Below are 20,254 nucleotides of genomic sequence, written 5' to 3' on the forward strand. Positions count from 1 at the left end.
AAATCTTTCTCATACTAGTGCTGTGAAGCTAACTAAAAGATTATTACCAAAGCAAATCTTTGGGGAGTTTCTAAAAGAAAATAAAACTTAAAACTCATATGCTTTTGTAAATACATTGTTTATATCTCTAGAAGTTTGGTCCTGATTTCTAAAACTAGTACAAAATGAAAAAACTAAAACATAGCTTTGACTGTGTTATGACATTGTGCTGTATGGGTTTAAGGGCATTGCAGATTACCTGCAGTTCAGTTGAGACATTCACTAAGTTCATGTTTGTATCCTTGCTTGAATAGGAAGGAAACATGCCTCTAGAAGATTTATTGGCATTCTATGGCTATGAACCTACAATTCCAGCAGTTACAAATTCCAGTGCAAATAGCTCCCCAAGTGAACTTGCAGACGAACTACCGGATATGACACTGGACAAAGTAAGTACAAGCATTTGAAAGAAAAATTCAGGTTCCATGATCATTGACTGTTTGTTAGACTTTCCTTTGTTTAAATCATTTTGCAATTTTGAAATAAAAAGTTCTTATTGTGTTCTCATTGTGTTTTCATTTTGGTGACTGATTTAAACATTTGGCTTTGATCACAGTAAGAGCAGTAGTAGCAGCTTCTGAATACTTTGTATACATAATATTTTCCCATTTATTTTTCATTTTTTCTGTTTTGAGTTATTGTATTTAAACTTAATTTTACCTTAACTTGATTTTTAAACACATGAATGTTTTAATAAATTTCCTAGAAGCCTGGCTGAGTGGTAGGAGAAAAAAATTCACAGGCTCTGGATTTGACAGTAGCCAAAGCCATGGTTACCTGTCTCTAATATAAGCTGGTTATGCAGAAGCTTTCTCATTCCCAGATGAGTAAAACCACACACATAGCCTTGGCTCTGCTGACAAATCCCTAGAAAACTTTCCTTTTAGGGCTCAGGGAGAGAGAGGAAGCTATGTCTTAGAACCTCTTTTTGTGAGTTATATTCCCATTTTTCAATCAAATGATGTATTAAAGCTTATAGACCTTAATTCCATGATCATTCAGTGGTAAGTGCCTGCTGTGTAACAGGCACAAGGATGACTACACTTAACATGAAAATTAGTTCATCCAGATGCTAATCAAGAGTCCACGATCTGAGGACTGTGGGTCAAATTCAGTCCAGGCAGCAAAGTTCATGTAGTTAACCAACAAGTCAGAAGTGGAGCTGTGGCTCAGGTGGCAAAGCATCAGTTTTGAGTGAAAAAACTCAGGGACAGCACTCAGGCCCTGAATTGAAGCTCCTAGACTAGCAAAAGACCCAAAACCAAACCAAACAACAACGACAACAAAAAAATTAAAATTTTCTTCTTTTAAAAGTTGTACTATTAGGGCTGGGAAGGTGGCTCAGTGGTAGAGCGCTTGCCTTGCATGCAAGAGGCCCTGGGTTCGATTCCTCAGCACCACATAAGCAAAAAGAAAAAAGCCGGAAGTGGCGCTGTGGCTCAAGTGGTAGAGCGCTAGCCTTGAGCTGAAGAGCTGAGGGACAGTGCCCAGGCCCAGAGTTCAGGCCCATGACCGGACCCAAAAAAAAAAAAAAAAAAAAAAAAAAAAAAGTTGTACTATTAGCTGGGTACTGATGGCTCACACCTGTAATCCTAGGTACTCAGGAGGCTGAGATCCGAGGATTTTGGTTCAAAACTAACTGGGGCAGAAAAGTATGTGAGACTCTTATCTCTAATTAACCACCAGAAAACCAGAAGTTGCACTGTGGCTCAAAGTGGTAGAGCTCTAGCCTTGAGCAAAGGAGCTCAGTGACTATGCCCAGGCCCTTGAGTTCAAGCTTCATGACCAACAACAACAACAAAAATGTACCTTTAGTTGAATTGTTCATTAGTTGAACTTTTTTTTTTTTTGCTAGTCCTAGGGCTTGAAGGCTTGAACTCAGGGCTTTGGCACTGTCCCTGAGCTTCTTTTGCTTAAGGCTAGAACTCTGCCACTTGAGCCACAGTGCACTTCTGGCCTTTTCTGTTTATGTGGTATTGAGGAATTGAATCCAGGGCTTCATGCATGCTAGGCAAGCACTCTATGGTTAAGCCACATTCCTAGCCCCTAGTTGAACTTTTTATATTGTGAAAGGATTATAGAATATAGAGGCATTTAAAATTTTTGTTTTAGTTGTTGGCAGAAAGTGAATATAATTGTTAACCATTTAGAAGTCAAATTATTTTTGTTAGGTTTGTTTTGGGGTTTGGTCTTCTTGTTGTCCCAGGCTGGTCACAAATTCCTGGGCTTAAATGATTTTCTCATCATACCACTATACCAGGCTATAAGTCAGATTATTTTTGTTATATTCACTGAAAATTAGCCTGAACCTTCCAGTAAGTTTGCTACATATCAACACATTAGGCAAATTGTTATAAGTCTACTAAATATTAAATCTTTATATACATTGAGTAAATTACAGGAGAATTTTAAATTTACTTTTCAAGGCCAAGAAGACATTATCTACTTAATTATATTCTGGTAATAAAAATGAAATCATGTTTCTTAGTTGATGATGGAATCATTTCTAATTCTACCTCTGCTTTTCTATTCTTCCAGGAGGAAATAGCGAAAGACTTACTGTCAGGTGATGATGAGGAAACTCAGTCTTCTGCAGATGATCTGACACCATCTGTGACTTCACATGAAACTTCCGATTTCTTCCCTAGGCCTTTACGATGTAAGAAGTCAAATCATTATTGATTAGTAGCAATGAAACTGTAATCTGACTACATTTTATTGTGTTCAGTAGTTAAGAGTATTTTAAATGTTTTATATAGTTGATTATAAAATACTAATTGAACAAGATTATAACCTTTCTATTGGGACAGAGATGAATAAATATGCTATTTAAAAATTTAAACATTCACTTGTTTTTGAAGGCTGCCTGTTTTCTGGGCACCGGTGGCCTCATGCCTGTAATCCTAGCTACTCAGGAGGCTGAGATCTGAGGATCGAGGTTCAAAGCCAGCCCGGGCAGGAAAGTCCGTGAGTCTGGTATCTCCAGTAAACCACTAGAAAACCAGAAGTGGTGCTGTGGCTCAAGAGGTAGAGTGCTCACCTTGAGCTGAAGAGCACAGGGACAGCACCCAGGCCCAGAGTTCAAGCCCCACGACCGACCAAAAAAAACACCACAATTTATAATGGAGGCTGCCTGTTTTCTTTATCAAAGTTCATCTGTTGCTATGGTGTTACTATAATCAGCCATAAAATTTTATAGATAACTTTGGTTTTTGTTTGATTCTGTTAAGTAGCACTTGCTCATCAGATTTTGAAAACTTGCCAGTGCTCAATAAGTATTTTGTTTGTAGTAATTGGTTCTTTTTCAGTCCTCTTAAGTTCTTGGAGTTATTCCTTAGATGCTTAATAATATCATTAGGAATGTTTTGGACTGAAATACTTATATGCATTTTCACTTATTTTAAAGATTTTTTTTATGATAGAAGCATTCATTTAACTAGTTCAAATACATGTATGCATGAATTCCATGTATAAGAACCGTGTTCTGTGTATCCCCTTCTGGATTAGTTTAATCAGATTTCAAGTTCTTTACTCTTTTTTTAAAAGTGTTAACAGTGGTTTTCTATTATGTCCAATTTGTTTAGTATACTACTACTAATAAGGATACTATATTTCAGTAGTTTTAAGTGCCTTGTTATTTTAATGATGTCAGTTGTGAAGATAGTGTGGGTTTAGAGAAACACTAGACTAATCTCACTTTTCTATGTTTTGTAAAATATAAAAGGCAAATACTGATTTCATATACTCTGAAATAAAAACCAGTAATAAAAACCTTTAAAATTTTCTTCTTTTAAGCAAATACTACATGTGACGGTGATAAGGAATCAGAGGTTGAAGATGTTGAAACAGATAGTGGTAACTCACCTGAAGACTTGAGGAAGGTACGTTTGATTTCCAATGTAAGCTAGTAGAGTTTGGACTAAAGTGTCTTTTAAAAACATGTCTGAGAGGGGTGGGCAGTGGCTCATGCGTGTAATCCTAGCTACTCTGGAGGCTGAGATTGAGATCTGAGGATAATGGTCCAAAGCCAGCCCAGGCAGAAAAGTCCCCGTGAGACTCTAATCTCCAATTAACTATTCAAAAAACTGGAAATGGCACTGTGGCTCAAATGGTAGGGTGCTAGCCTTGAGCACAAAGAGGCTCAGGGACAGTGCCCAGACCCTGAGTCCAAGCCCCACAACCAAAAACAAGAAAAAAATTATGAGATGATTTATGATAATTTTATTATTGCAAGATGAAACTGATAAATGACTTAGGATGTTTTTCAGAGTTTATTTGTATAATATATGATTTTCCTTTTAAATTTTTCTATAGGAAATAATGATCGGTTTACAATATCAAGCAGAGATTCCTCCTTATCTTGGAAACTACGATAATAATGAGAAAGGTAAGGAGAGCATTAGATTTTGATAATGTTTGATAGGACAAACTGCCACTAAAACTTTCATTTAAATATTTAACAACTTCTGGGCCCTGGTGGCTCACATCTGTAATCCTAGCTACTCAGGAGGCTGATGAGCATCAGGGTTTAAAGCCAGCACAGGCAGGAAAGTCCATGAGACTCTTCTCCAATAAGCTACTCAGAAAAACCTGGAAGTGACACTGTGGCTCAGGTGGTAGAGTGCTAGCCTTGAGCACAACTCGGTTCAAGAGCCAGCAAATAATAAATAAATATCTGTTAACTAACCTAGGCAACATAAAGGTAGATTAGGGACCAGAGGAACTTTTCAGAGGTAGAATATTTACATCTGATTTGGGAAAAAATGTATCAAAAGAATTCATGGTCAGGCACCAGTAATTTATGCCTTTAATCCTACTCAGGAGATTGAGATCCGATGATCACAATTTAATGCAGCTGTGGCAGTAAAGTCTGTGAGACTCTTATTTCTACCCAAAAGCTAGAGTAACAGCCTTGAGCAAAAAAGGTCTAGGCTGAGTTCAAGCCTTAGTACTGGCATATACACAAGTACACACACACAAACACACACACACACACTCCCACCCATGCAATACAATGAAGTGAGACTCTGTCAATAAACCAAATCAACACAAACCAACACTAATCATGTTATCATGAGACTCAGAGACTCCTTACGTGGTAAGGAGTCTGACTAGTGTACTCAGGGCCTATTTCAAAGAGTGCAGAGCCTCCTGAATGTAACACCTTGGACTGCATCTTCAGTAGAAGTGGGTAAAAATTGTATTACTTGAAGTAGTGAGAATGTTAGAAAATGTAGTCTTGTGAAAAGAAAATAGGATTTCTGTTGCCCAAGAAAGAGTAGGCGGTGGATTCTGCTGTACATTGCTACTTACAGCACTTAATTTTTCTTCACACTTTTTGACAGATTCCAGATATATTTGGTTCTGAGAATGTAGAGGGGAAATGGTAGTGGGAAATAAAATACACATATGCTTCCTAGCTGATCTTAGGAACCAAGTAGCTAAGGACTATTCCATGGGCATTTATTTGGTCTTTTCACTAATGAATTGATTCATCTGTATGAAGTCACAAAGGCAAAAGTCATGAGCTGTTTCCCAAGTCCTTTTTTCTTCCTTTTCACCATGTTAGATTAACTTTGACTATTATTATTATAAGCCTTGTCAACTATTAACACCATTTTCCTAAACTGCTTTCAAACAGATAGATAGAAGACAGTTATCTCAGGAGAAGCAGACCTAGTAGCTGATAATCTACAGATGTGCTAGCTTCTATACACCAACAAGCCATACCACTCCTCCACAATGTCAGACATGCTCAGGGAACTAAGTATTTGCTTAGCTGCCATAGGTTCTTAGGATAAAACATAATGGAGGTGATATTCTCTCTTCAAATTCAGGAAATAAAAGGTCATTTTTTGTAAGGATATCAATAAAGGAAAATACTCCTTATTTCACTATTATTTGATAATTTTGTTTTAATTTTTGTTTTATTCTCTGAAAATTTCATAGAACCACTTTGGGAATTTAAGAGAAAAATTCCAATGTGGTTATTAAAGACTTTGAACAGTTCTAGTTACTGCTTTATTAGGAAACTATAAGATACCAATACAGGGTTTCACAATTAGATTTTAGTAGACATATAACACCTAGCTTCTTTAAAAATCTTTTAAAATTATTATTATAAAGGTGATATATAGAGGGGTTACATTTATGTAAGTCAAGAAAAGAAAAGAGTGTGTTTCTTCTTTTTTCTTTTGTCAGCTGTGGGGCTTGAACTCAGTGCCAAGGCCTGGGTGCTGTCCCTGAACTCTTTTGCTCAAGGCTAGTGCTCTACCACTTGGAGCCACAGTGCAACTTCTGGGGTTTTCTGGTGGTTAATTGGCCTTTCCAGATCAGTCTGGCTTTGAACTGTGATCCTCAAATCTTAGCTAGGAGTAGGTAGGATTACAGGTGTGAGCCACCAGTGCCTAGCAAGAATATATTTTTTAGACAGTGTCACTCCTTCTTTCACTCTCTCCAAGGTTTTCCCTCCCATCCATACCTACAAGTTGTAAAGTTCATTTTGAATATAGTGTCTAGTGAGTCCCATTGCTGCATTTGTTCACCCTTTGTCCCTCCATTTCTGTGCCTCCCCTCAAAGTAGCTTCTTGCTCTGACTACTGACATCTAGATAGTAAGTTTAAAAAAAACATTTAATACTAGTGGAAGGTTCTTCTTGCTTGACAAATTACTGGTGTCCTCAAGATTAGTTAACTTATCCTGATATGTAGAAAAAAAAGGTCTATGTACATTTTGTAATGTGTTCACTATTTTTAATGTGTTAATGGGCTTTTCTTTATCAGTGTATGAAAATGAAGACCAGTTACTCTGGCGTCCTGACGTGGTTTTGGAGAGCAAAGTTAAGGAATATCTCATTGAGACTTCACTAAGAACTGGAAGTGAGAAAATAATAGATCGTATTTCTGCAGGGACACACACAAGGGACAATGAACAGGTATACTTTAGCATCTTTTTTTTTTTAGTGGTCATGGGGCTTGAATTCTGGGCCAGGCCATGGTCCCTGAGCTCTTCAGCTCAAGGAGAGTACTCTATCACTTGAGCAACAATGCTTCCAGTTTTCTGGTGGTTAATTGGAGATAAGAGGCTCATGGGCTTTCCTGCCTAGGCTGGCTTTGAACCGTGATCTCAACCCTCCTGAGTAGCTAGGAGTATAGGCATGAACCACCAGTGCCTGGCTTCAGCATCTTTTTGAATACTACTAACTTACTTAATTTCAAATATTTGATTAAAATATTTCTTACATGAATTGGCATATCTTTCTTACAGTTTTTTTATTACAAAATAATTGGTTTAATTAAGAAGCATAAGACCTAGAGGAAACCTCTGCGTTCATGCGTTCATGCATTTTCTTCTGGTCTTTTTTTTTTTTTTCCATAAATACACACTTACTTTAGGTAGAATTTTATATTCTTTTAATCTTATTTTTCTTAGCCAGTAAGAATTCTGTAATACCTTATTTAAATTATATTCTATTTTTTTTTAACATCTTGTGGACTTTCAGATTTCCTGATAAAGGTATTCTTTGAATTCTTGAATCTTATTCAGGAGATGATTAAGAAGGTAATGTCCATTAAGACTGTCTAAATTGAATTGAAGAGCATTTACTAAGCACTTGTGCATCTGAGATGCAGAGCACTCTCCTGATTGTATGTAGGATGGAGGTGGGAGTGTTACCTGTGACAGGATTTTGGAATCCCTAGGTTTTTGCCTCTGACATCATCCTGTGTACCTTTTTCACTCTGCATTTACAGCCTGGGTGGGCTCTATCAATGAGGGATAGGTGGACTCAAATTTGAATTTCCAGGGAACCTAAAGAAGTTGTACTAGCTAAATTCCAAAGTAGTTTTATTATTGTTTGCAAAGAAATCTCATTGGTATTTTGCATTCATAATTTATTAAGTCTGTAGATTAATATTGGGAGAATTAATAAAACATTAAACATTTCATACTCAAAAGTACATCTGACTTCATGTTGCTTTATCAGGTGCTGTGTTAACAGCTGTTAAGATGATTGTGTTTTATTTTATTTATTTATTTATTTTGGAGCTTCAAGCCTTTGTTGAGAAGGAAGGTCTGGGGTTTATGTACAAGAGAGAAGGGATTGGTACATGTACAAAAAGAGATGGTCCCGCATTCCCTTCCAAGGGCTCAGAAGAAGCTGATAGGGAACTGAGTAAAATAGTCTGTGAAGATGTTCCATGTGCTATCCCCTGCCAGAAACCACCTAGCTGAAGACAGGACATGGGGCTGTTGGCACACCCTTGCTGTAGTGCAGGAGAGCACCTCTACTCTTCAGCCTACCTCACAAGACAGTGTTTGCCTAGCCTGGAAGGGCCAAGGGGAAGGGCACTGGGCCTGACATGTCTCCTCTACCCTTATCTCAAGAGGATAACAGGGTGTGTGTGGCAGGGCCCAGGCATAGCAGGGCCTTGCATAATTGTGTTTTAATGTAACATATTGATATGTTAGAAAGTTTTTCCTAATATTGAGCTTGTCTCACCTTTCTTAGAACTTATTTAGGAAGGTTGATTATTACTTAACTTTGAATTCTGTCTGCTGCTGTTGGTTATATTCAAAATTGCAAACATAGGAAAAATTTCTAATTGAAATAAATGTTTCATAGTAGATGGATATAACTGAGCCCATTATAAACTCGAGTTATTGTAGTACATTACAGATTCCTAGGCATGCTGCTATTCTTTTATTAAAATTCAGGGAAAAGATGACATTAAGAAATAGACTATACTAATTTTTCCCGTCAAGACAAATGATCTAAAATGTAAGAATTTCTTAGCTCAGAAGGCCCAGCAATTAGAAAAAGAATATATATCCAAATGATACTGGGCGAAGACTTCTGAGAGACAAGAATAAGAGGAAACTAACTCATGAGATACCAAAGACAAATGCAGAATGGTTACGTTAACAGAATGCCCGGGAAAACATTCTTAAATGAAATAAGAAAACATTTCATCAGTTTGTCAAGATGTGTTTGTGTGTGTTTGTGTTTTGATCTTTTTGAGACATGGTCTTATATGCAGCCTAGCTGATCTTAAACTTGCTATCTTCCTGCCTCATACTCCCAAGTGACAGGATTACAGATGTTCATCTCTATGCCTCGCTCAGACAATATGCCTGTTTTTTCTTTTGGGTCAGTCTTGGGATTTGAACTCTGGCTTGTCCATGAGCTCTTCAGCTGAAGGTGAGTGCTCTACCACTTGAGCCACAGTGCCACTTCTAGTTTTCTGATGATTAATTGGAGATAAGCGTCTCATGGACATTCCTGCCTGGCTGGCTTTGAACTGTGATCCCCAGATCTCAGTCTCCTGAATAGCTAGGATTACAAGCGTGAACCACTGGTATCTTGGCAGTATGCTTGTTTTTAAAAATGCGCTTAGATGTGAGGTGTTGGTATTATTGTTTCCTCTCTTTTTTGTTTCTCCTAGGCATTATATGAACTTCTTAAGTGTAACCATAATATAAAGGAAGCAATTGAAAGATACTGCTGCAATGGAAAGGCATCTCAAGGTAAGAAAGAGTTGGATTAAAGAGAATGAAATAATAGGATGGCCATTTGGAGATCAGAATAAGCAAAGTAATGTAAAAAAGGGATTAACACTTTTTAAGATCTATGTTCATCTTCATAGCAATTTTTTCCTTCTTCTCTTGGTCTCTATTTTTTAATGTATTGTTCAAATACAAATAGTTCAAATACAAAATAGTTATCCCATCACCTCCACTTCCTTAAAGAAGTGGTTACAGAACAAAGCAGACCCCAGAGATGTCATTGTATCTAAAGTAATTAAAATGGTTTGATGTTTTCATTGGCAAATATTTTTAATCAGATAGAAAATTGAGAAGATTGAGAATTAATACAAGGGATGTATATTATATTCCATGGAATTTGTTGTAAGAAGTATGTTTTTAGTGACCATGTAGTAACAGGTTTACAATATTTACACTGTATCTTCTGTGTTTCAGAGAAAGTGGTTAGCTTTTGATTCAGTTAAACCATTAAAAGTTAAACAATAAATGGATTGCATCTACTATCTTAAGTATAGAGTGAAAGAAATACTTAGTAATATTACATATTGGCTTGGCAAAATAGTATATAAATTTGAAAGTTGAGATAGTCTGTTGAAATATTTTCCTTGTAAAAGCAGTTTCTTTGAGAAAACTATTTTAAGTTGTTAAAACTCTCAGTTCCTAGTTTTTTCCTTAGTTTAAAAGTATCAGTGAGTGAGTCAGTCTAGATATAAAGGGGCATAATACATTAATTCCCAATTCTAGGCTATGACTTTCTGAATCCTTTCCAGGTCTTCCCTGGCTAGATTTTTTTTTTTTTTTTTTTTTGTCGGTCATGGGGCTTGAACTCTGGGCCTGGGCGCTGTCCCTCAGCTCTTCAGCTCAAGGCGAGCGCTCTACCACTTGAGCTACAGCGCCACTTCCGGTTTTCTGGTGGTTTATTGGAGATAGGAGTCTCAAGGTCTCTCCTGCCCGGGCTGGCTTTGAACCGTGATCCTCAGATCTCAGCCTCCTGAGTAGCTAGGATTACAGGCGTGAGCCACCAGCGCCCGGCTCTGGCTAGATTTTTAAATTCATCAACATTAACAATTGCTGGAAAATTTAGTGAGATTTTGTATTTTGAGAACATGGAATCAGAACTTCTTACTCCCTTTACAATTCCATAGTAAAACATACACATATGAAATTTAGTAAGCATGTATTGATTACTTTCTTCATAGTAGATAATTAAAGAACTTAGGGTTTTGATGTTAGGCCAGAATAAGGCCATTTTCAATTTCATAAAGTAGCCCTGTCTTCTGTCATTTTAAAACATGGGCCCATTATTTAAAAAAATTAGAAAAGCAAGTATAAATTATTTAAGGAACATTGAATTGTTATCCCACAATGTAGATCTGCGAACCGCTTAATCTAATTTGAAATACTTGAATGTGTGTGTGTACATAAGCATGAAAAGAATGAGTTTAAAGCCTTTCCTAAGGAATATATACAGAAAATAATGCAGTATTTCACATAAAAGAGATTTGAGGCCATTGGAATTTTGTTTTCTTTTTAGAAGAAATGACTGCCTGGACAGAAGAAGAATGCCGAAACTTTGAACATGCACTCATGCTTTATGGAAAAGATTTTCATCTTATACAGAAGAATAAGGTAAAGTCATATAACTTAGTTCAAGAGAAGTTGCTTATTAATTATAGTGAATATAAGCAACTAATAAGTCATTTGAATAGAAAAAAGAAAGCCAACTACTGGTTAACATTCCTTACTATTAACATTTCTACTATTTTAAACATGATTGGAATTTGTTTATAGATGCCCAGAGCCGCCTTCTGGGATGGCTGATAATATAGTCACATATCTTTTGACATTGCAGTTATATTCTACTCAAAGAAATGTAATTACTATATTTTTCAAGAAGTGTTATTCTTCCATATTTTTCCCTCAATTATCAATTCTTTCCAAGCTATTCAGAAGTTTTTTTGTTTTTTTGTTTATCCTCCAAGTAGTAAGAACTGCAATTGCTAATAAACCAATAGAAAAAAAGAGAAAGATCATCACTAAAAGGAGCTTAAGATGTAAGTGTATATCTAGGTTGATTTTTTTTTTTCAGGTGGCAGTCCAGTTGTAGCACCATTTGTGGTGCTGGAACATAGACTTGCCTTACTCCTTAGTCAAAGATCAGTTGACTATTTTTGTGCCTATATTTCCAAGCTCTTCTGTTCTATAAACTCACTCTTATTTTTCCTCAGTACAACAGTTTTGATTACTGTAGCTTAATAATGTCTTGAAATTAGGAAATGTCATATTTTTAACATTTCTTACAGTATAGTGTTGATTGCCTTTCCATACAGAATTAGTTTTGAGTAGCTGCAGAATTTCTGGGATTTTCATGGGGATTGCACTGCATCTGTAGATCAAGTTGGGATGAAATTACATCTTAGTAAAAATCACTCTTCCACTCCGTGAACAGAGCATCTATTTATTTTAATTCTTCTTGGATATCTTTTATCAGTGATTGATAGATTTCCCCACATAGATTTTTTTTTTAACCAAGCCTAGGGCTTGAACTCAGGGCTTGAGCTGCTTTTGCTCAAGGCTAGCACTCTACCACTTGAGCCACAGAGCCACTTCTGGCTTTTTCTATTATGTGGTACTGAGGAATAAACCCAGGGCTTCATGCATGATAGGCAAGCACTAAGCCACATTCCCAGCTCTCCACATAGATCTTGCATATACCTTATTAGATTTATAATCAGCTATTTAATTTTGAAGGTATTAATATAATGTATTATGCTTGTAATTTCAAATTTCAGTTGTTATTAGGAAAACGATTAATCTTGAGTCATGCACCCTGGATATAATTGTTGATCCCAGCTTTTTTTTTTTTGTTGCTTTGGGATCTTCTGTGTAGAGAGTTACTGTCAATTACAGAAACATTTCCTGCCCCACCCCCAGTTTGTGTACCTTTTATTTCTTTTTCTCATTGTAGTAGTGACATATCCCATTATGATGTTGAAATTTTTATGCTTTTTGTATGGAAGAAAGCCTAATGTTTTTCTCAGTTGTGAAGTATGTTTAATATAGTGCATAGATAAATCAGTTTGAAAAAGTCTGAAAATCTGGTTTGTCATTTTAAGTCTAAACAAATCCTTCAGTTTTGTAATAACTTGTGAAATTTACTTTTAGCTATTAATTCAAAAACAATTATGTCCTTCCACCTACCAGGTAATGTTTTAGGCTCTGGAGATACATCAGTAAATAAGAGAGGAAAGGTTAGTGGCTCCAAGAAGCCTGCATTCTCTGCAAGGACTTAGAATTAATGATGTTTATTGAAAAGTATACTGTATTTCTTAGTTTATAAAGCTTGTTCTTATATTAGTGATCTTATATCAGACTTAGGAATCAGTAAAGGGAGTCCAAAACTTTGTTTTTGGATATTGATTAAACAAGGAAGAATGTATTTATTTGGTAAAAATAAAAATTTTGTCTATACATCTGAACTTATGTTTGTGGCTATAACTAACAGAAGAGCACTCGTTTGTTTGTGGAATAAAGCTCATGATGCTAAAAAGTTATTGTTATTGCCCGTATCTGTTGGAGTCAAGAGTCAAATGTTCTGAAGGGGAAAGCCCTGCCTTCAGCTAGCAAATCATGTTAAATTTTAGATGCTATCAGTTGCTTGTCCCATTGCCAAGGAATTTTAATCTCTTTGGATGATAGAACATCTTGGTAATCTGACGAGGCTGTGTTCCTTTTCCGAGTGTGCCTTCATATACTTTGGGAACTGAGTAGATCCCAAGGAAAACTCCTAATGGACCTCATGGAGGTGTGCTAATCTAAGATGACCTATGGTAGTCAAAATCAAAATTCAGTGAGGAAAAGTAGAAGATGTCAATGTGTTAGGATTTTCACTAAACATGTAAGATTAACTTCTGAACACATACTTATGAACTAACACTTTTTGAAAACTGCCTCATTATATTATACAAATACATTTCACTAATAAGTGTTCAGAATTTTTAATTGGGAAGATAGAAAATAATATCCATGTATTCAAGTTTTAGTGTGTGTGAGGGGGTGGGGTTGCAAAAATTGGGCCAGGTATATAGGGTTGTTTTTTGAAAGCTCCCTTTTTCCATTAGGTGAGAACTAGAACGGTTGCTGAATGTGTAGCATTCTACTATATGTGGAAGAAATCTGAACGTTATGATTACTTTGCTCAACAGACAAGATTTGGAAAGAAGCGATATAACCATCACCCTGGAGTTACGTAAGTTACAGGGGACTTGACTTCAGTGCTTTTTATTTATTGAAGTTTTTTTGTAGGTGTACAAAGAAATTGCCATTTAATAATGCAGTTTATGAATACAATTCATCTTGGGCAGTGTCACCCCTTTCAACATCCACACCCATTCCTCTAACCCAACCCTTCCTTCACTTTTTAAAACTTTTGTAGGATATGCATTCAAGTTTTAAATTTTTATTTTTTTGTGCTAGTCCTGGGGCTTGAATTCAAGGCCTGGGCACTGTCTCTGAATTTTCTAATCAAGGCTAGCACTCTAATACTTGAGCCACAGCTCCACTTTTGGCTTTTTAGTAGTTGAGAGTCTCAGTCCTCAGCCTCCTGTGTAGCTACAGGTGTAAACCATGGGTCCAGCTGTATTGAATTTTTTTGGCTGTATTATCCTCCTCTTCATTTGTGTCCCCTCTCTCCTTCACTTCACAGAACTTTTTTCAAGGATCCGTTTCCTGGTGTTTATTTTGTTGAACTATAAGTTTGCCTTTCTAAGGACACTGAGTGTGCCTCTGTTAAAACGTGTGTCATTTTTGTTTTTAAACATACTATGCAATCCTAAAATAGTGTGTGTTTTTCAGGGACTACATGGATCGTTTGGTGGATGAAACTGAAGCTCTGGGTGGGACAGTCAATTCTTCAGCCTTAACTTCTAACCGGCCGGATCCTATTCCGGATCAACAGTTGAACATTCTCAACTCTTTCACTGCCAGTGACTTGACAGGTAAAATGAAGATCTATCTGTGTTCTATTTACATGGTACAAAATTGTGTACTATTTGTTTTACATCTGAGAATTGCTTACTTATACCATCTTCATTTCTTTTTAGCTTTGACCAACAGTGTAGCAACTGTCTGCAACCCCACAGATGTGAATTGTTTGGATGATAGCTTTCCTCCACTGGGCAACACACCCCGTGGACAAGTAAATCATGTGCCTGTTGTAACGGAAGAGTTACTCACCCTGCCCAGCAATGGAGAAAGTGATTGTTTTAATTTATTTGAGACTGGATTTTATCATTCAGAGCTAAATCCTATGTGCAGTGAAGAATCAGAAAGACCAGCAAAGAGATTGAAAATGGGCATTGCTGTCCCTGAATCCTTTATTAATGAGGTTTCTGTCAATAATTTGGGTGTGGACTTTGAAAATCACACCCATCACATCACCAGTGCCAAAATGGCTGTCTCTGTGGCTGACTTTGGCAGTCTGTCTGCCAACGAGACGAATGGTTTCATCAGTGCCCACACTGTGCACCAGCACGCTGCCCTTCACTCTGAGTGACACAGATGAGGAGCCCAGAGACAGTGGGTGTGCAGTACCAATAAATTTGAGGGGAGCTATCAGGTTTGCATAGTCTTTCACTGGAAGTTTGAACCTTTTTCACTATGACATCAGTGATGTCAGTATGTATAGAACTATATCTTGATTTATCAAGAGTATTTTCATTTTTCAATCCATAAATGTGGAAATGAACTATGATCAGCAGAGTTGGGAACTAAGATTGAACTCTGTGGTGCAGCTTTAAGCTCTGCTTTTCTCTTCCTCATCCCCTGATACCTCTTCCCCACTTCCTACTTTTCTTTTCTGTTCCCCACTGCCCTCACTTCCAATTTAAAAACCTGTAGACGGAGGCCACCAGCTCAAAACCAGCACAGATGTTCTGAACTGAATGGCGTGGCTTCTTTTTGTGTAAATTCCCTTTGCCATAATGGATGCAGTGGAATAACAATGTTTACAGGTACCATTCCCAATCCCTGCTCAATGTAGCATTTTTTTTGTTTTGTTTTCTTTATTAAAAGCAGGGGTAGGTTTCTTTAAACTGCACAAACATGCAAGGATTTTTTAAAATGGAAACTTCTCTCATGTTATTTCAACTAGAGCACTTCAGTTTACAAAACAGCAAATCCATATTTTTGGAAGCCAGCGTGAGGAACTGTGTGCAAATTATGAAGAATTGCTTGGATCCTGTTTCATAATTCTAGACCAGGGCTACCTTACACAGAATTGTTTTATTGCCGGGAGATTTCTGTGTAATGTCATCTATTGACTAAAACTTTGACATTTGAAGATGTGTTTTTCGTATGGGGTTTTGTCCACAGTTGTCAAGATTATAATCTTAAAAAAAATCATATTGGTCAACGATAATTTAGTTTATCCGGAGGCGGTTGGCTTGCGGAAGCATGGTCTACAAAGCCCAGGATATTGGCACTCAATGGTTTACATTTTGGGACACCTCTTAAGTTTGTAGCACTGCAGTTCAAAGTGTTCTTATTTAGAGGGACTTAATAGAATTTATGCATAATGCAGTAGAACCTTGAAGAATATTTAAGCTATATGTTTAGCTTAAACAGTTGGCAAGAAAAATGTGAGTTCCTATCTGAAATAGGATGGTACGTTGCCACTTTTAAATTTTAAAAAGTGTTAGACGTTCAGATGCATCTCAAACTCAAGTCTTTTTTTTTTATTCTAAATATTTGTGAATAAGAAGACATTGTCAAACTTTGGCCATTTTTTTTCTCGATTAGACATGCTTCTTTAAGTTATAAGGTGAATCCAACTATATGTAATACAGTATTAGGATATAATAAGCTTTGCTTTTATAGTACAGTTAAGACAATTACCTTTTTTTTGCACCACCTTCATTAAAGCTTTTGATTTTTACTAGTTTTATTGCTTTGCAAAATACTTAAATGTTTGTCTGCATTGCTAATATTTGTTTAAGTCGCTTCAAGGTTGTGCTGATGAGTAGATAGGATATAGTGGTCTTACTGACCAAAAGGGAGGGTATTTATTATACAAACTGTGAACTGCAATGACATCCCTAGTTTTGGATGATGCATATTCTTAATTTTCTTTGCAGCATTTTAATGAAGATTGCTTTGAAGTGTTTACGCAGTAGTACATTTACTATAAAATTTAGTTTTAGCCCAGTGGACAAAAAGTAGTTAAATTAATAACTTAAAATCAGTCTCTAATTTATACATCTAAAGTCTAGTATTGTATGCACACAGTAAATAATGGGTAGCCTGGGTTCTGTGTGGCCTTCTGACATTTTTATCCAAGTTGTCAGCTTCTCATTGCTGTGTTGTGCTAAACTTTGATTCTTATTTCCTTTGTTAAATGTCAATATACTTTCTATAAGTTAGTAAGATACTGGCCATAATCTTCCATTGTTATAACTTTAACTTTTACTCTGGGTTTACAGTAGCTGGTCTGTATAAATAATTTACACAAAGATGACTGAATGCTAATACCAGTTGCACTTAAATGAACATGCCCATTCTCATTAGCTGATGCAGTAATATATTCAGTTTATCTATGCATTGCTGGGATCTTGATAGAAGATGGAAACAGTGTTTCTTATCTAAAGTTTGGATTATCAGCAAGTTGAATGGACACTTTAGTTATTTAAATAGATTTTTGACCAAAATCCAGAAAATGATATGAGAGAAAAATTAATTCCAGCTAGTTTGTTAGATTTTTTAAATGCCAATCTGATTTTTAGCCTCTTAGAGAGTGCTAAACTAGCTGGTAACGTTTACTTTTAATTCCTTGTTAAAATGAGGCAATAATTTGCAAGATTTTTGTATATATGTGTAAATTCTTCATATCTTTTTAGATCTAATTCAATATTTTCTGACTACTTCTGCCATGTATAATACCATTTTTGTGCATGCTTGATGTGGCATTCATAAATTGTACCACTATGACTTTATCCATGTAAAATAGCTATTTATTGAATTTTCTTTTAAAAGCTGGATTTACTGGGGGGTTTTGTATCTGTTTAAACATCCTAACAGAATTTGTTACCGTTTATTAAAAGAATTGCGTTTGAAAGCATGAAATCTTATTTGCAATCACATGAAGAAATAATGCCTTTATTATTAAGCGTTAAGCACAATTCTTATAACAAACTGTGATAAATTCTTTTGTGTTTTTTTTTTCCTTTGCCGCATTATTTTCATATGAACAAACCAAAAATTCATGGTGAGCAGTTGCAGTGTTGGCTGATACATCTTCTGTGTACAGGGAATTTGAAGAGGACAGTGGATTCATTTAGAAGTGTAACTGGTGCTGTGATTATAGCAATACTTTTATTTTGTTAGTTGTACTTCATCTTTTTCATGCTAGCTTTTTAACTGTTTAGTTTTCCTCTTGTCATGGTCAACTGCTGAATTTACTTGAAGGATGTAGAATACTGTTGGAAAAATACTAAAGTCTGTATGATTAGGTCAAAGAATTGTGCAATCATTTCCTTTTTAATTTTAAAAATTGAGGGTCATAAATATTTGACAGCATCAGACCTAATAGATCGTAGTAATACTATTTAATTTAACCAAAGTCTAGTAAATATTTCAACTTTGAATGTAAACTAACAAATAAACCTGACCACCAAGAGATTGTTTGCTCAGAGTTTCAAAGCACATTGTCTACAAATGAAAATTGAAATAATTTATAAAAATATTGACATTACTATGTTTTTTAAAAAGTTCCTAATTTTTCACTAAAAGGAGGAAACTATTAGTTTTATTGTTAAATATCGTAGATATTAATATTCCTCTTAGATGACCAGTGATTCCAATGTCCCAGTTTGAAATAAGTACCCTGTAAGTATGAGATAAATTAGTGACAATCAGAACAAGTTTTAGTATCTGATGTTCAAGAGGAAGTTGCTATTGTTGCATTGATTTTAATATTTGTACATAAACACTGATTTTTTTTGAGCATTATTTTGTATTTGTTGTACTTTAATACCTGGTGTACAGTTCCAGAAATAAAAATCTGGAAATCTTTTTTTTCTTGGTTTGTGTGACTACTTGCCAGAACATTTTAAAATGAACCTTAATCTATTCCAAGTTAATAGATTCTGTATCAGTTTTAAACTGGTGGTAGATGTGGTAAGTGATAGGTAAGTAATAAGGTTAGTAATTTTTTCTTATATCATCTATAATAGTTTTCAATCTAAAAATTGTAATCCTCCCAAAGTGAAGATTTTAGTTTAACTCAAGCAACATTTACTGAATGTTATATTTCAACTACTGTTCTAGGCAACTTAGGTCAGTTTCTGAAATTTGATCAGATACTAAGATTTAAGACTAGTATTGCCAGTTTTACAATCAATTACTCTCATATTGTTTCATAACTAGTCGTATCTTTCCTACACCTTCATCTTTTTATGTTAAAAGTCTTAATCATGTCACGTTTTTGTCCCATGTTTTGCCATGACTAGAACTTTGTCCAGTTCCATTTTTCATTACAGATATGACTACACATAATATCCAGGAAAAGAAAGTTAAAACCTCAACTCTTCTGCCTTACTTGTCAACCAAATCCCTTCATTCTTGAGATGTGTGCAGAAGCACAATTTTGAATACAGCCTTATAAGTACCTCATAAGAGAGACATAGTACTTCAGGCTTTAGGATAGGGAGAAGCCTTGTGGGAACAGAGTAATGTCTGGTGACTTCGAGACATCCTGGCCACAATGACTTAACTGGCTTCTCAGTTTCCACTCCAGGAATATCCTAGCGCACATTTTCTACAATGAGCCTTTGGTCAACAGTGCTATAAAGGAAAAAGGAAGCAAAATGGGGAGAATGTGGTAAAAGGGGGCTGTTAAGGTGGTTGAACAAACCTACCTAGAAGCAGAAAAAGGGAGAGAAGAGCTCCCCAGCAGGTCAGTGCACTGAGGCAGGTTGAAGGCACAGCTAAGAGTAAAAGTAAGCAAAAGGGAAAGTCAGAGATGAGATCTGAAGGAGGGAGCTATACAATGTAGATGAAGGGCTTCAACATTCACTGCATAAGAGTTCTAAGAGGGGATGTGTCAAGATCTGACTTTGAATCACTTTACCTGGTAATACATTCTGTAAAGGGTAGAAGTGGAGACAGGAAAGTCAGGAAGCTATTAAAATTGCAACACATGGTGAGAAAAGCTGATGGCATAGCAGCAAAAAATGGTCAGAACCTGATTGTAAAGGTTCCATGAGGATTTAAGACGGGGAGGGGGAATAAGTAACACCTTCCTATCCAACGTCTGGAACTGAGGGTTGAATCAGTAGATAGAGATGAGTATAACTGTTACTAATACAACTGGGGAGGTGGCTTGGGGTTGCTTGCTCATATTCCACCTTTGAATTGGACTCCTGGCATGAGAATCTTCTACTGGCAAGCAGAGTCCAAAGAGAAAGGGAAGGGTATGGGCCATGGGTGCCTCGTTCTCCAGAGACACTCATTCTTTTCCAGTGAAGAAATGGGTTTATCATTACTAAAGGAAACCCACTACACAGAAGCTTGAGACAGAATGGGTATTCCTACCACCATATTATCCTTTAATCATATTCCCTTAAGTCTCTTGTATGCCCTTCCCCCACCTTTGATGTAGAAATGTTCAACAAATAGA

General features: G+C 36.2%; 1 protein-coding gene across 2 annotated transcripts in view; it reads left to right on the forward strand.

Moving 5' to 3' along the window:
- Positions 1-18,650, forward strand: part of Mier3 (MIER family member 3) — a 31,485-nt gene extending 12,835 nt beyond the window's left edge. The window contains exons 4-13 of one of the 2 annotated variants that reach the window (XM_042690765.1): positions 294-428; positions 2,578-2,698; positions 3,835-3,920; positions 4,354-4,426; positions 6,822-6,973; positions 9,483-9,564; positions 11,120-11,211; positions 13,704-13,831; positions 14,437-14,579; positions 14,685-18,650. In XM_042690765.1, the coding sequence (XP_042546699.1) occupies positions 294-428; positions 2,578-2,698; positions 3,835-3,920; positions 4,354-4,426; positions 6,822-6,973; positions 9,483-9,564; positions 11,120-11,211; positions 13,704-13,831; positions 14,437-14,579; positions 14,685-15,136 (1,464 nt within the window). In that variant the 3' untranslated portion in view covers positions 15,137-18,650. Of the gene's footprint in view, positions 1-293; positions 429-2,577; positions 2,699-3,834; positions 3,921-4,353; positions 4,427-6,821; positions 6,974-9,482; positions 9,565-11,116; positions 11,212-13,703; positions 13,832-14,436; positions 14,580-14,684 lie in introns of both variants that reach the window. The other variant, XM_042690764.1, reaches the window with a different exon arrangement.
- Positions 18,651-20,254: the final 1,604 nt, after the last annotated feature.

The sequence above is a fragment of the Dipodomys spectabilis genome, unplaced genomic scaffold (genome assembly GCF_019054845.1).
Source record: "Dipodomys spectabilis isolate Male_0828 unplaced genomic scaffold, ASM1905484v1 ptg000140l, whole genome shotgun sequence".
Lineage (NCBI taxonomy): Eukaryota > Metazoa > Chordata > Mammalia > Rodentia > Heteromyidae > Dipodomys > Dipodomys spectabilis.